Source organism: Chlorocebus sabaeus, chromosome 26 (assembly GCF_047675955.1).
Source record: "Chlorocebus sabaeus isolate Y175 chromosome 26, mChlSab1.0.hap1, whole genome shotgun sequence".
NCBI lineage: Eukaryota > Metazoa > Chordata > Mammalia > Primates > Cercopithecidae > Chlorocebus > Chlorocebus sabaeus.
The window spans coordinates 34,830,884-34,847,005 of record NC_132929.1 but is presented as its reverse complement, the minus strand read 5'-3'; the positions used below and the strand labels follow the sequence as shown (position 1 = coordinate 34,847,005).

At 41.8% G+C, this 16,122-nt stretch overlaps 1 protein-coding gene across 1 annotated transcript in view; it reads left to right on the top strand.

The window, feature by feature from the left end:
• The window catches only part of MYO1E (myosin IE), a 241,238-nt gene that overhangs the window by 94,555 nt on the left and 130,561 nt on the right, over nt 1-16,122 (top strand). The window contains exon 2 of the mRNA XM_008016424.3: nt 5,855-5,998. Coding sequence (XP_008014615.2) covers nt 5,855-5,998 — 144 coding nt within the window. The remainder of the gene's footprint in view (nt 1-5,854; nt 5,999-16,122) is intronic.

The following is a 16,122-nucleotide window of genomic DNA, read 5'->3' as shown; positions in this document are numbered from 1 at the left end:
AAAGTACCAACAAAACAATTATAGCACACATGCCTTTTTAAAAAAAATTACGCAAATTCAATAATTCCATTTCTGTTCCACATATTGACTACTCTTTCAATGAAACAGTGTCTTGAAGCTCTTTCCATACCAGTACCTGCAAGTTCCTTTAATGACTGCAAAGTACTCCTTTGCAGAGTGTGCTGTACTCTGATCAGTCCCTTAATGATGCTTCTGTTTCCCTATTACAGACTTTGCTACAGTGAACAACCTTGCCTATGTATCTTTTGTAGGTATATCTTGAGGTAATTCCTAAAATATACAGTTGCCGGCTCAAAAAGGATGAGGCTTTGATTTTTTTGTTTGTTTTGTTTTGTTTTTTTGTTTTTGAGACGGAATCTCGCTCTTTTGCCAGGCTGGAGTGCAGTGGCACGATCTCAGCTCACTGCAACCTCCGCCTCCTGGGTTCAGGCGATTCTCCTGCCTCAGCCTCCTGAGTAGCCAGGACTACAGGCGCATGCCACCATGCCCAGCTAAATTTTGTATTTTTAGTAGAAACGGGGTTTCACTATGTTGGCCAGGATGGTCTCGATCTCTTGAGCTTGTGATCTGCCCACCTTGGCCTCCCAAAGTGCTGGGATTACAGGCATGTGCCACAGCACCTGGCCGAGACTTTGATTTGTATTTAGTCAATTATGTTTATATATTGGTCTGTGTCTCTAAAATTTCAATACTGATTTACAAATTGCTACCTAAAAATACTGTGCGGTATACTCTTTGTAGAAGTTTGGAAGAGTACTGATGGTCACCTCCTCCCCCCTGCCCTGTACGGGGGCCTTGTTGTACTTACACAACACACTTAATTGTCTCTCCTTTCTGGGCATTCGAAGGCATTTGAGGATGGTGGTTATGCAGTATATGGGTAACTCCTCCTTTCTCCCAGATGAATCAAAGAACAGTGCTCCCTGGGACACTAGTAAAGTGTTTGCAAAACCGCTGCTCTGTCGGCCAGGCCTACCCTGGGGCTGTCTCCTGGGCAATGAAGGTGGACTTTCAGGAGAGAATAATCCTCCCTGTGTATGCTGACTCACCTTTGCTCTTCCTGGTCCCCACCCTGGTAAACACACCCCAGTTAGTGAGGTTCCACCTTTAAAAAAATCAGTCAGGGAATCACGCAGCTGAGGTTCCCAGCCTCAAGGCTGAGTTCTTCCTGTGTGTGAGGGACTCTGGTGTTTGGGTGCCACCTCTCAAATGTGAGCAACAAACCAGGCTATTATGTGGATAGGGGCGTACCCTACTTTCCAGAACTTGCACATGAATCAACTGCTTTTTAATAAACTACATCATCCTTAGAAACTGAATGTGGATCTAAGAGTGTCTGTTCTCAATCTCTATCTAATGGAAATTTCTCCCTCATCATTTATAGGAAGTCTCAAGGGTAAGAGTAACTTTTCATTATTGTGACTACATTCATGTTGTAGCTGGCATGCCCGCCACCGCCCTCCTCCCTTTGCACAGTGTGCTGCGCTCACCAGGGGCTGCTGGAAAATGCAATGCCTTGTCGAGTGTCCACCTGTTTAAAATGGTACCATTTTTAGTGTGGGAAGCAAAAGGGAATTCGTCAAAAATGAAGCTCGCCTGAGAGTCGTGAGGTGGTAGCCTTTGCCCTCTGAAGAGAATGGCTGTCCTCACACTGATGAGGAACCATCTCTGCTGCCCCCTCCCAGCACACATGGCAGCCAAACCTGCCCCTGCCTGTCAGCAGGGGTAGAGGAAGAAATGAGGGGCAAAACAGGTGTGAAGGGTTAGTTGCTCCAGAGCCCTAATGCATATTCTCACAATTCCAGGGTAGTAGTTGGTGTCTTAGAACAACTTTCAGCCTCTGCTCCCTAGATCGCAGGATTGTGTGTGGTAACGGTGCCCCACCACCCTGCCCGCTTACTCCCGGGATTCAGCGGCTGTGTGCAGAGGCCGTGTGCCTCTGAACAAGTCACACTAGTGCTAAACTCTGTTGTCCCCAACCCAGTAACAGAAAAGGGTTTTTGTTTCACTGTGGGGAACTTTTCAGCTTCCCAGGCTGTGCTGAGAGCCTGCACATCCATGTTTGGTTTCCAGCTTTCCTGACAACCTTACCACCCTCTGTTAGAGCTTCCCAGCTCAGCCCTAGCCCAGCTTTCGTTGATCCACCTCGTCCTTGATGCTCTGGGCAGGTCAGGTTCTCCCAAAGGCTCTGAGTTGCTCCCACCTCCAGGTTCTTTCTTCCCTCCCTTTGCCTCATCTGGGTGGGTTTTTGGGGGAGTGGGGAGAAGAAACACATAGTGAGGAGTGGTCACTAAAGACAGAAGTTATCGTTAGAAAACCTTGGGCAGTTTACAGTTTTTCAGCAGTAAAATAGAGATAGTAATACATAGTATGGGGGGAGGGTTGTGAAGGTTGAATGAGTTCACATATGTGACTATAATTGCCTGGCAGAGGGAGGGAGAGACAGGGAAGGGAGACAGTAGTTAGGGAGGGAGGGCAGAAGAGAGACAGAGAGAGGGAGAGAGAGAGAGAGAAACTGATATGTGACCTATTGGATATAAAAAAAGTATCAAATCAAAAATAGCTTTGGTGTTTAGTCTTCAATGCTAAGAAGAGATGGTCATGAATAAAATTTATATGTCTTTTTTTGGTTTGTTTGTTTGTTTTTTGAGACAGAGTCTCACTGTATCGCCCAGGCTGGAGTGCAGTGGCGTGATCTCAGCTCACTGTAAACTTTGCCTGCTGAGGTCACACCATTCTCCTGGCTCAGCCTCCCGAGTAGCTGGGATTACAGGCACACACCACCATGCCCGGCTAATTTTTCTTTTTTTTTTTTTTTTTTTTTTTTTTTTAGTAGAGACGGGTTTTCACTATGTTGGTCAGGGTGGTCTCGAACTCCTGACCTCGTGATCTGCCTACCTCGGCCTCCTAAAGTGCTGGGATTACAGGCGTGAGCCATCATGCCCAGCCTAAAAATTGTGTGTCTTTTTAATGATACATTTTGTTTTGGAGACAGTCTGTTGTTCTGTTGACATGTTAAACTTAATGGCTAGAAATATCCAGTAAGTCATTCATTTAGGAGACTGTGAAGAAACCACGTTTGGATGCATCCATAGTCATTGAATCTTCGGTTCACATCTTGCCTTTGCTACTTATTAGTTGGGAGATCTCAGTTTCCTCCTATGTGGCATGGGAATATTAACCCCTCTCTCCTAGGATTGCTTGCAGTAGTAAGTAGATCACCCTCCACAAATCAAATAACTCATTGCTTTGCATATTGTAACCACTGTCGCCTCGTTGGAGATCGCAGACTGGAAAATGAGTCCTGTTCGAGCACTGGAGACTGGGGCTAGGAATCTTCAGTGTCGAGTGATATTTGGAACTATAAGACTCAATGAACTCCACCGTGAGTGCTGTTCTACTAGGAAATAACTACCGTGAGAAAGAGGAGGAAACAGCCTCTGAGTGGGGGCAGTCAGGAATGTGTCTCTGTGCAGTGAGACACAGAAAGACTGATGGCTTTGATGGGTTATGCTAGGAAGGCAGTTTCTTTGGATCAGCACAAACATATACACCATGACACAGAGCTTCTCTGTTTCTTGTCCTTTATAGAAGTCTAATAACCACTTATTAACAGCCCTTGTGTTTTGTTCAACGGTGCTTACATTTTTAGACGTCTATGAGGGCTAAAAACCAACCAACCAACCTACAGGTTGGTTACTCTGGGACCTTAGTTTTCTGTGCAGAGTTACCGTGGGTGCCCAGAAACCTGGAAAAGGTGGGGAGGTGAGGAGAGGAGGAATCACTGGGAATTATCTGGCTGGACGGAGACCATGGGCATTCAATGGAAATCTAGTGAGTCACGCTGTGGCCAGTGCTTTTTTTCTCTTTCTGCTTTGCCACAAGAGGAAGAAGGAGTGGTGAGGTCTGAGATAATTTTGTAGAATTGATGCTGCATATAGTTCTGAGAATGCCAGATATAGAGAGTTTCCCTCGGCAAGACAGCATGGGTGGCAAGCCTTCCAGAATCCCTTCCCATGACACTGTATCCTTTTCCGGTGGTAGCCCCTTTTGGCTGATTTTAGAAGATGACTTTTCCTAGAGCCTCTTAGAACTTGCTGTTAGCAAAGGGTCTGTGTTTCCCATCGAAAAAAAAAAGTAAACCATTTAATGAATTTTTAAAATAAAATTTGAAGTGGCGTCTATCTTGTTTCTTTTCATCTTCTCCTCTCAAAAAGCCTCCTTTTCCCTTTTTTCATCCTAGTTTTGATGTCTGAGCAGTTGGCCTGTCTAGATACCCTTATTCAGAATTTTTCTCTCCTTCATTCAAAGTTCCCCAAGTAGTGAGCAGGGAGGGAGCAGGGGCGAGTCTCACCCAGTTCAGTGCCCACTGCACTTACCCATTGGCGACACTCCCAGTAGAATGCAAGCGTTTGAAGGTAAGGGAGGATCTTCCAATATTGTCATGTAATATTTGCCATTACCTCATATTTATTAACTTTTTTGCTGATAAGTGTAGATTATAATGAATGTCCTTCCTCCTCTGGTCTCCTCCGGCAAATTCTAAATATCTTAGACCTACTTCAAATGGCTCCTTTTCTGGGAAGTCATTTCTTCTGCCTCTCCCAGGACAAAGTGGCCTACCCTCCACTCCTGGAACACCCATTTTGTGTGTGTATGTGTTGACTGTTATTGGTGCATGAATCACTTTGTTCCATCATTATCTAGGTGTCCTTCAAGGAACTTTGAACTGCCCAAGTGCTCAGCTCCCCAAGTGCTCATGAATCAACTTTGTTCCATCATTATCTAGGTGTCTTCATGGGACTTTAAGCTACCCAAGTGTGCCATAAGAACTTGGCATATAGCTGAACACATGGGGAACCCCACTACAGAAATGTCAAATGAAAGGAAGCCCTGCAGTCCACAGAGTGTTCAGAGGCCACCACTGGTGTGAAGCTGAAAAATCCTAGACGTAGATGAGGGCCACAGCTTCGTCTACCCAAGGGGGCCACGCAGGGATGAGGTCTTCCTCTCCTGGGCGTGTTCCGTGATCTCATTTCGTCTGTCCTGTCCACATCCTCGTTATTAGAGCAGTAATCAGTCATAAAAATGTAGCCATCTTTTGAATATGGAAAGACAGTATTACATGTATGACAGTGATAGGTTTATGATGGGAAAGTAGTTTAGATGACTTGAGAAGTTATGACTGTGTGACATAGCCTTTGTGTGATACACATTCTTTCCAGTTCTGGGTTCTATCATATAATGTGCAAAACGAGATTAGAAAGTTTCTGTGTCGTTGCTTATTTTCACTGACAAATTCAACACAATAGTATGGTTGAAGGAGTCATCAGAGACTATCGACCATGCGTTATGCTGTATTCCTGACACTGTTTAGCACTTCACGCGTGTTATTTTGTTTGAGCCTTACAGCAACGTTGTGAAGTGGGTCTCTCTCCCATTTTACAAATGAGAAAAGCGTTCACTTTGTGTCACCTCAGGGACACAGTGAGCTTAGGGAGCTTTTCCCCACTTAGTCTGTAGATAGCAAAGCTGGAAGTCGAATCCTCATCTTATTGATTGCAGAATCTTTCTCTGCACTGCTCATTCTGCTACATTTTATTTGAAGAATATTTGGGACACAGTGAGCGCTTAGGGAGCTTTTCCCCACTTTACTTAGTCTGTAGGTAGCAAAGCTGGAACTTGAATCCTCATTGATTGCAGGATCTTTCTCTGCACTACTCATTCTGCTACATTTTATTTGAAAAAATATTTGGGAAATTAACAGCATTTTCTCTTTGTTACTACAGGGGAAAACAAACTATCCTAGTAATTGTGTGTTTTATGTTCCCAGGGAAGCAAAGGTGCCTACCGATACCATTGGCAAAGCCACAATGTCAAGCATAGTGGTGTGGATGACATGGTGCTACTCTCCAAGATCACAGAGAATTCCATCGTGGAGAATCTGAAGAAGAGATACATGGACGACTACATTTTTGTATCCTTTATTGGCTGCTTTGGACATTTCTAAGTAATATCACCATGTCCACAGTTAAATTGTGGCTTTATGCTAGGTGCAGCAGCTTGTGTGGGTAATCCCAGCAATTTGGGAGGCTGAGGCAGGAGGATTGCTTGAGCCCAGGAGTTCCAGACCATCCTGGGCAACACAGGGAGACCCCTTCTCTATTATACAAAACAAACAAACAAACAAAAAACTGAACTTGTGGCTTTGTTCCTCCTTGAGAAGAGGTGTCTGAAAGTCGGAATGGATGCTGTGTGCTCACATTGTTTCCACAGTTTCAGAATGAGGTTCTGTATGTTTATATCACTTGGTTCAGGCTGTGCAAAGGGCAAAGATGATGTCCAGTTGTTCTCCTGGCATTTCACAAAGTGAAGACGTAGCCAGTATTTACCTATTTTCATCTATAATATTGTCCCTTTGACATGCTGTAGTCATGCACGTGGTGTCTAAAAACTCTGCTCTTCCTAGAGGAAGTCCTGGTTTGCAAAGAGTTCTGTCAATAATACATCCTGATTGTGAAGCAGAGATATTTAAGTCTGGACTTAAAAGGCTTAAAAATTTTGCCAGTTTTTCTGCATTTTAATGTTTACTAAAGGAAATGTGAGAAGTGAAGATTGACTATTGAAAATACCTGACGTTGTTGAGTTGTTCTTTATGTTTCAATTTTAGCCTGCCAGTTGCCATTTTTTATGGGGCTTTAAAAAAATGCAGAATGAAAATTTGATTCAAATGTGGGTTGACTTCATTAGCAACAGGGAACTGTGATATTTGCTTAAGTTCCTATAGGATTCAGGAGTTTCGTCTGATGCAACTATGTAAAGATATAGTGGTAGAACTATTGTGAGAGTTAGTCAGGGACATGCAAAACCCTGTGTGAAACCTATATAATCGTACCTAAAAGTTTAACTTTGATGCCAGTAGTACCTTCTGAAAGTATGGTGTCATGGATGACCTATTAAAAAGTGGAGTCTTTGCTACTGATGTAATACACATTTTAGATTTTTACCCAAAAAGCTTGGGGAAGAATAGTTTTCACATCAGTGACTTATTATGATTACTTAAACTGCTTGTTTGACTATTAGCTAGAAGCACTGGAACGTATGCAGTAATAACTTTTGCAGGGGCTGCCTATCCCATCACTGGTAAGTGGGGGGCGGGGTGGGGGTTCAAATTATCAGATATTTAGTAAACAATACTATTAAATAATTAACAGCATTATTCCAAGGCATTGGGACCATTCTGACCAGTACTCTGCTGTTTCTTATTTACTATAAGGGAATTTTACCAATATCTATATAGTTAAACCTCTGAACCTCTGTTTTCAAGGATTAACAGATACAGTTGGATTTATTGGCTGCATTATAATTGCATCATTTAAAAAATTTATTTTATCTTTATAGCACTTTGGGAGGCCGAGGTGGGTGGATCACTTGAGATCAGGAGTTTGAGACTAGGCTGGCCAACATGGGGAAACCCTGTCTCTACTAAAAACTCAAAATTAGTGGGCTATGGTGGCGTATGCCTGTAATCCCAGTTACTTGGGAGGCTGAGGCAGGAGAATTGCTTAAGTCTGGGAGGCAGAGATTGCAGCGAGCCAAAATCGCACCACTGTACTCCAGCCTGGGTGACAGAGCAAGACTCTTGTCTCCAAAAAAATAAATAAATAAATTTATTTTATTTTTAAGTGACAAATACTAATTGCATATAGTTGTAGGATATAATGTGATTTTTTTTTCTTTTCTTTCTTTCTTTTTTTTTTTTTTGAGACAGGGTCTCTCTCTGTCACCAGGCTGGAGTGCAGTGGCATGATCCTGGCTCACTGCAGCCTCTGCCTCCGGGGCTCAGGTGATCTTCCCACCCCCTCCCAAGTAGCTGGACTACAGGCACACACCACAATGCCTGGCTAATTTTTTGTAGAGATAGGGTTTCACTATGTTGCCCAGGCTGGTCTCAAACTTTTGAACTCAAGCAACCCACCTGCCTCGGCCTTCTAAAGTGCTAGGACTACAGGTATGAGCCACCGCGCCTGGCAATGTGATGTTTTAATATGTGTATACATTTTGAAATAATAAAATCAAGCTAATTAACATATCCATCACTTCACATACTTATTGTGTGTGGTGTAAACATTTAAAATCTACACTCAGCAATTTTGAAATGTACATTATTACTTATATAACTTCTGTATCAGGGTGGCGACCTATGGCTGACAGACAAAATCTTACTCACCACCATTTTTTGGACAGCAGTTTTGTTGGAACACAGCCATGGTCATTCGTTTAGTTGTTGTCTAGGGTTGTTTTCACACTACAGTGGCAGAGCTAAGTAATTGTAACAGACTGTCTGCAAAGTCTCAAATATTTACTTTCTGGCCCTTTGCAGAAAAAAAATTGCTGACTTCTGCTCCAGATACCTGTGCAGGGCTTCCTTTTTTTGTTTTGTTTTGTTTTGTTTTGTTTTGAGATGGAGTCTTGCTCTGTCACCCGGGCTAAAGTGCAGTTGGCGTAATCTCGGCTCACTGCAACCTTCACCTCCCAGGTTCAAGCGATTCTCCTGCCTCAGCCTCCCGAGTAGCTAGGACTACAGGCATGTGCCACCACGCCCAGCTAATTTTTGTATTTTTAGTAGAGACAGGGTTTCACCTTGTTGGCCAAGATGGTCTCGATCTCTTGACCTCATCATCCGTCCGCCTCGGCCTCCCAAGGTGCTGGGATTACAGGCATGAGCCACTGCACCTGGCAGCTTCTTTTAATTTAATTGTACAAAAGCAGTTATGTTCAGTTGCAAGTTTTTATTTTGTTTGGTCAAAATACTGAAATATGCTTTATCTGGACTTATCACCATCAAAAAAAGGTCAATCACTTTTACGTGCAGCACCCACAGCACTTGAAAACTGGCAGATAATTGATTAGAAGGAGCTGGGTGGCAGGATGTAGATCTGGACTGTCTGGCTTGGTCTGCATAGATCTGGTGACCGTAATGTTTTGTGACCTCTGTACCTTGGTTTCCGTACCTGTAAAATGGGAGTAATAATAAAATCTCCCACATGAGGCTGTTGTAGGGTGAAACGAAATGAAGAATGCAGCAAGTAAACGGTAAGTATGAGTCATGATTACCACGCACTCGGGCAGGTGTGTAAGTGCTTCCCATATTTCCGAGTTATTTTCCAAAAATTCAACTGTAAAGTTGTTTATTGGAATTTAAAATGCATTTTGCCACAGAAACCTAAGTTATAAATGGAGGATTGACAAGCCCATAGAAATCTTCATTTCCACTGAATGTAGTAGTTGAACAAATTGTATTTTGAAATGTTCTTGGAACGTGGGCTGAATTTACTGCGTTGTAAACATGGAAATACGGTTTTTTGATAAGCTGGGTATAAAAAGAAACAAATGATGTCCATAGTCAGTCCCTCCTAACTCCAGACAGCCTCACTCCTCCCCATCACGATTGTTTCTCCCAAAACGCCAGAAGCAGGGACTATGTCTTATGTATCTTCTTCAAAAAGCAACATATAAAAACCCCTTAAAGCAATACATGTTCATTTAACATGGTTCATACCACGCAATCAAGTAAAAAGGAAAATACCAAAGTCACCCAGAACCCATCGCCAAAGGTTAGTTCTTATTAATCTCTTGGTGTAGAGCTTTCAGTTTAACCACATATGGTCATGCATATAGGTGTGCTTTCTTGTTCATTTTAACAAAAACGGCATCATCCTGCCTCATGTATTTCTTGGTTTCCTGCATAATTTTTGGCATGGTGCATTGTATTAAGTATTCATTGACAATTTGTTGACTGTTAAGACTTGCTTTTTAAATTCAGACAACAGAGTTTTTAAATGACTCACACAGAGAGGGCTGTTTATGCGCCTTTGAATTAATGCCTTTGAATCGATGACTGACGAATCGTGTGTTCTACCAAGGAAATGAGTTACTGGACCACTAATGACTTTATGTTTTAGAAATCTCTACCCACTCAATATATGGGAAGCCCAGCATAAATGTGCTTTCTATCATTAGCACAGAGTAGCTTTCAGCTTTGAGGAAGCTTGATGGATGTTTATGAAATAACACGGGTGGTCTGCTGCAAATCTTCCTCTGCTAAGTGATAAAAGCATCCTTTAACACTTCAATGTTAAGGGAATATTATAATAGAATGGCATTACTGTAAGTAAGAGTTGGGTTTTTTCCTCTCCTACGTTTAATTGTTAAGACAAGAAGAGACTTGATTTCACATTAAGTTATAAAATTGCTCACTTTATCCCTTCTATATCTAATCCCTGCACATTGTCTTGTATTGAAAGTCAGCATTTGGGGCAATCGATTGTTAATGCATTCAGGCTGAATGCACATTTCTTCTACATTAGGAAAAAAAAAATCCACTTTGAAAATGCTGACATTGTTTACCAATAAAACTCCATATTTTTGAGTTATTTGTCCTATGACAAAGAAGGTTTAATTTGCCATCTGTTTGTCATCAATGTTACAACACTTTTTACAGTTACATTGTAAGATCTATGAGGAAAACATTACAGTGTTCTCTATTGTGCATGGGGAGCGAGCACTTCTGAGCACTTGGCTGACGAAGAGTTCCTGTGCAAAGCACTCCGTGCTCATTCGGTCCAACTTTCCAAACTTGTTTTTACTCAAAGACCGCACATTTTTAATCCTTGAATTAGGAGTCCAGACTTTCGTGCCAGCCCCACTGGATTTCAAAGCAGCGTAGTTGTTTTCGAGTGAGGCGTGGCCCTTGGCATCCAGTTCACTGGAGGGGCAGCGTGCTACATAGCAAGATAGACGCCGGGCTGAAGCCAGAGCCTCGAGTTCCAGCCCACCCATTCTCCACGTGACTCTGGGAAAGTCACCTCACCTCCCTGTGCCACCTCAGGGATGAACCCAGGGAAGTCCACTTAACCATCATAGGTGGTTTTGGGAAATTCACTGACTATTAAAACAGATTTTAACTGGCTGGGTGCAGTGGCTCATGCTTGTAATCCTAGCACTTTGGGAGGCCGAGGCAGGCGGATCATGAGGTCAAGAGATCAAGACCACCTTGGCCAACATGGTAAAACCCCGTCTCTACTAAAAATACAAAAATTAGCTGGGTGTGGTGGCACATGCCTGTAGTCCCAGCTATTTGGGAGGCCGAGGCAGGTGAATTGCTTGAACCCAGAAGGGGGAGGTTGCAGTGAGCCGAGATTGAGCCACTGTACTCCAGCCTAGTGACAGAGCGAGACTCCATCTCAAAAAAAAAAAAAAAAAAAAAAAAAATTAGAAAATTAAAAGAAAAAGTTCAACTCTTAGCATTGCCTAATAAGACTATTAAAAACAAATATTTGAGGCTGGGCATGGACATGGTGGCTCATGCCTGTAATCCCAGCACTTTGGGAGGCCGAGGCGGGCAGATCACAAGGTCAGGAGATCGAAATCATCCTTGCTAACACGGTGAAACCCGTCTCTACTAAAAATACAAAAACTTAGCCGGGCGTGGTGGCGGGTCCCTGTAGTCCCAGCTACTCTGGAGGCTGAGGCAGGAGAATGGCGTGAACCTGGGAGGCGGAGCTTGCAGTGAGCCGAGATCATACTACTGCACTCCAGCCTGGGCAATAGAGTGAGACTCTGTCTCAAAGTAATAACCAAAAACAAAAAACAAACAGAAAACATTTGAAAGTTGTACTACCATCACATTTCATAAAAGAAAGAATATTTTTACACCAAAAATGTAGGAAGGAAATTATCTATGAATAAAGGACAGTTTCTTTATATTGAATAAATTAAGCTTTATGAAAAATTCAGTGCATTGTTTCTTTTTTTGTCATTCTTGCTGCAGGTCAGTGAAAACTCATAGATCCATGGACAGGCATTTGGGAACCCATCAATTAAAGATATCTTGGGTCTCTTCTGTCTCCCAGAGTCTTAAATAATTGGCATTTTTTTTTTCTCCTGTTTTTTGGTATCATAGCTTCATATCTTCATGCAGTTTGAAAATTAACCTTAGACCACACCTTCGCCAGCAAGAATTATGTGGGTAGGGACAATGATTGGAACGGTTTTTCCCAGAGGCACACCTGAATTATGTAATAGGAGTGGGAGTGAGCATTGTTGGAATTACCTGGAGTTCCCAAACCAGCAGGAGAGCACAGGTCTCTAGAAAATAGCTAAGGCCTCTGCACACATAGCAAGGTGGAAAAGGTGAAAATTGTTTAGATAAACAATTATTTCAAACTCTCACTGGAAATAACGACGGTATGTTTTTTTTCCTTAAGTCTAAATTAAAGTCTCCTTAGTTTTTCTGTGGAAACAGCCATTTTATTTTTTGAGACTTTATTTTTTATTTTATTTTATTTCATTTTATTTGCTCTGTCAGGAGAGCGATGGCATGATCACAGCTCACTGCGGCCTTGCCCTCCCAGGCCTAAGTGATCCTCCCACCTCAGCCTCCCAAGTAGCTGGGACTGCATGTGAAGACCACCATGCTTGGCAGGTTTTTTGTTTTGTTTTGTTTTGTTTTTAAGAGATGAGGTCTCAGCATATTGCCCAGGGTAGTCTCGAACTCCTGGAATCAAGCAGTCATCCCACTTGTCTTCCCACGGTGTTGTGATTATAGCACCCAACCAGAAACAGCCATTTTAAACCAAACTTTATTTTTTAGGTGTCTTCCCAAATAATATTATCCTCAAGAACCCTACTGATAAATTTAGGGAGCAGGTACAAATTTCCCTCTTCATTTCATTCTGAGCTGAGTCATTGATTCAGGATTGGCCTAGAATAGTCCAAAAGAATTTTTTTTTTTTCCCTGAATATCTCCTTAACCAGGTCCTAATCAGAATTTATGTAATCTACTTGGTGAAAAATCAAGACTTAATGAGGTATCTCTTTATATAGCAGATTAACAGTGTTTAAAATGTTGGTTACTTTAGGCGCTCATAGGCAACTGAATTCATATTTACTAAGTAACCAAGGGATTGGTGGGGAGGTGGTACCTTTGGCTGATGGCCTGAGGGCGGCCCTTTATTCTTTGTGTGCAGTGATCAATTTGTCTAGGACAAGGTGGCAGTAACCACATTCCCTTTACAGCTAAGGGAAGGAGTACCCTCCTCCATGGAAGGAGCTTATTTGCCTGTTTGTTTTTCCCTGGGGATGGATATAGACATGAAATAAACATCTTCCTCTTCTGAAGTGAAGATAGTTCTAGCAGTGCTGTATTTCTTTAAAATTGGGTTTGCCGTAAGAATCATTATTACTTCATTCATTAATTGTTTGTTTGTTTTCTTTTTTTGGAGCCAGGGTCTGGCCTCTGTTGCCCAGGCTGGAGTGCAGTGGCATGATCATGGCCCACTGTAACCTCGACCTGCTTGGCTTAAGGAATCCTCCCATCTCAGCAGGAACTACAGGCATGTACCAACATGCCTGGCTAATTTTTAAAAATTTTTTTGTAGAGATGAGGTCTCACTAGTTTGCCCAGGCTGGTTTCAAACTCCTGAGCTCAAGGGATCCACCCGCCTTATCCTCCCAAAGTGCTAGAACTACAGGCTCCAGCCACTACACCCAGCTCGTTCATTCAATTTTGATTAGGTCCTTACCGTTTAGAAAAGATACTTTAAAAATCCACCTAAGGGAAGTGGGTTTTCGAGTATGCAAAGCATCACAGCATCTAAGTCAGAAGAGGCTGCCAATGTAGGGTTGCCAGATAAAATTCAGGACTGCTGGTTAAGTTTGAATTTCAGATAAACAACAAGTTACTTTTTACTATATGTACCAAATATTACTGGGGAACATACTTATTTGGGACATAGTTTTAAAAAAATTCTTGTTTGAATGACTTTCCAATTTAACTAGTTTTCTGTGTTTTTATTTGCTAAATCTGGCTACCAATAATAATATTAACACAGTACCTGCCTATCTTAGACATTCTAGCTTGTTGATCAGGGGTACAGGCTTGGGATCCAGACTGCCTGAGCTAGAATCATAGCTCTGCCACTTATAGTCTGTGACTTTAAGCAACTTTTAAAATTTCTCCATGCCTCAGTTTCCCTGTACAGGTTGAGTGTCCTTAATCTGAAAATTCCAAATTTGAAATGCTGCAGAGTTTGAAATGTTTTGATAATCGACACGATGCTCATCAGAGCATTTCGATTTTGGGTTTTTCGGTTAGGGATGCTGAACTGATGGTGAGTGTAATGCAAACGTTCCAAAATATGAAAACATGCAAAATCTGCAAAAAGCATTTTGGATAAGGGATAGTCAACCTGAAGTAAAATAGGGCTGTTAGTTGGTGCTAAGATGTAAATGTATATGTGTTTAATTAATTTTATCACCCCTTATTGAGTCTTGGCTACAGCATCATGGACGTCTTATCTGCTTGATAATTTTAACAGTACATGTATGTGTCCTAAATTTTACCTCAAAGAAGGCGGGCTACTAATCTATCATTGGCCTCATTCTGACTGTGGCAATTGGGAATACATTTTCCATGGCCCTGCTTCCATTAACTCTTCAGTAATTTTCAGTGATGGCTCACTGTATCATTAGCATTTTCTCTTAGCACTATGGCCTGCCCTTAGACCAGAACTGGGCGCCGCTGGAGTGGTCTTAAAACCACCTCATCTTCCCTAATAGCAATTCGTGTTCAGCCTCTTCAAATCTGAAGATCTTTCTGGTCAGTGACAAAGAGAAGTAAAATCACAATCATGTCATCCTGCACGCTCACCTTGGTATATGCACAATAATTTAAAATCTTATCTTTAAAAAAATTATGTGATTATATGATCCATCTCACATTGATTTGTATTCAATAAACCCTGTGTCCAATAGAAACTAACAAACCATTGCCTCTAAAACAGCACCTGGCATGTTAAACCACACTTGAAATATGCGTCATGATTTCAGATATTAACAGGATAAAACATGTGCCTTAGGTGATGTTAATTAAGGAAAAGCCACTACTACGTGCTATGTTCAGACACAGTGCTGAGCATTTTATAATTATTTAAGTATAAGACTATCAAGTAGGTCCTATTTTATCTCCATCAGCACCAGCCAATCTGACTGAACACCTGGGCTGGTTTTCATGGTACACAGGTCTTAATATGTAAATAGAAAAATGTCCCCCTGTGGGAGGAAATCTTATCGTTTTAAGTCTTTCTCTAAAACTATATATTTGTAAATAACTTTCTGTTTAACAATTTATTTGTAAAACTTCTAAACACCTTGAAATCGATCATTGAAAGAAACAGTTTTGAATGTCTGTGTGTGTGTGTGTTGTTGTGATTTTTCCATGAAGTCAAGAAGTTATATCTGTTCTGTTTATTTTGTTCACTGTCATATCCCGAGCATCTAAAACAGTGCCTGGCATGTTAAGTAAGCCCCCAATTCAAATTAGTTGATTGTTGAATGAATAAATGGAAATTTTTTTCATGTGATCATAAGACTTCATTTATTTTGGCATATTAAAATGTGTTGTGTAAAATTTTTAAGGCCAAGCATAAACATAGCCTCTCTGAGAAGCCTTCTTGGATTCCCCAAGCAGAAATAATACCTTCTTTCCCTAAACCTGATGTAAGTGGGTTTATAATTTTCTTCTCTGAAAACTACCTTATTGATGATTATTACTATTATTTTGAGACGTCTCTCTCTGTCACCCAGGCTGGAATGCAGTGATGTGATCTTGGCTTGCTGTAACCTCTGATCTGGGCTCACTGCAACCTCTGCCTCCTGGCCTCAAGCAATCCTTCCGCCTCAGCCTCCCAAGTAGCTGGGGCTTTAGGCATACACCCCCATGCCCGGCTAATTTTTTTGATTTTTTTTTTTTTTTTAAAGAGATGGAGTTTCGCTATGTTGCCCAGGCTGGCCTCAAACTCCTGGCCTAAAGCAGTCCACCCCTTTGACCTTCTAATATGCTGGGAGTATAGGCATGAGCCACTGCATCTGGCCAGAAAATTACCTTGTTGACGCCTTTTAATTCCTCTAAGCTTGTGGAGAACAGAGCTGTTAGTTCATCTTGTATCCCTGTATTTGTTAAATAAGTAGATGATTTTTTTGCGGAGGGGACAGAGTCTCACTGTGTCACCCAGGCTGGAGTGCAATGACACAATCTTG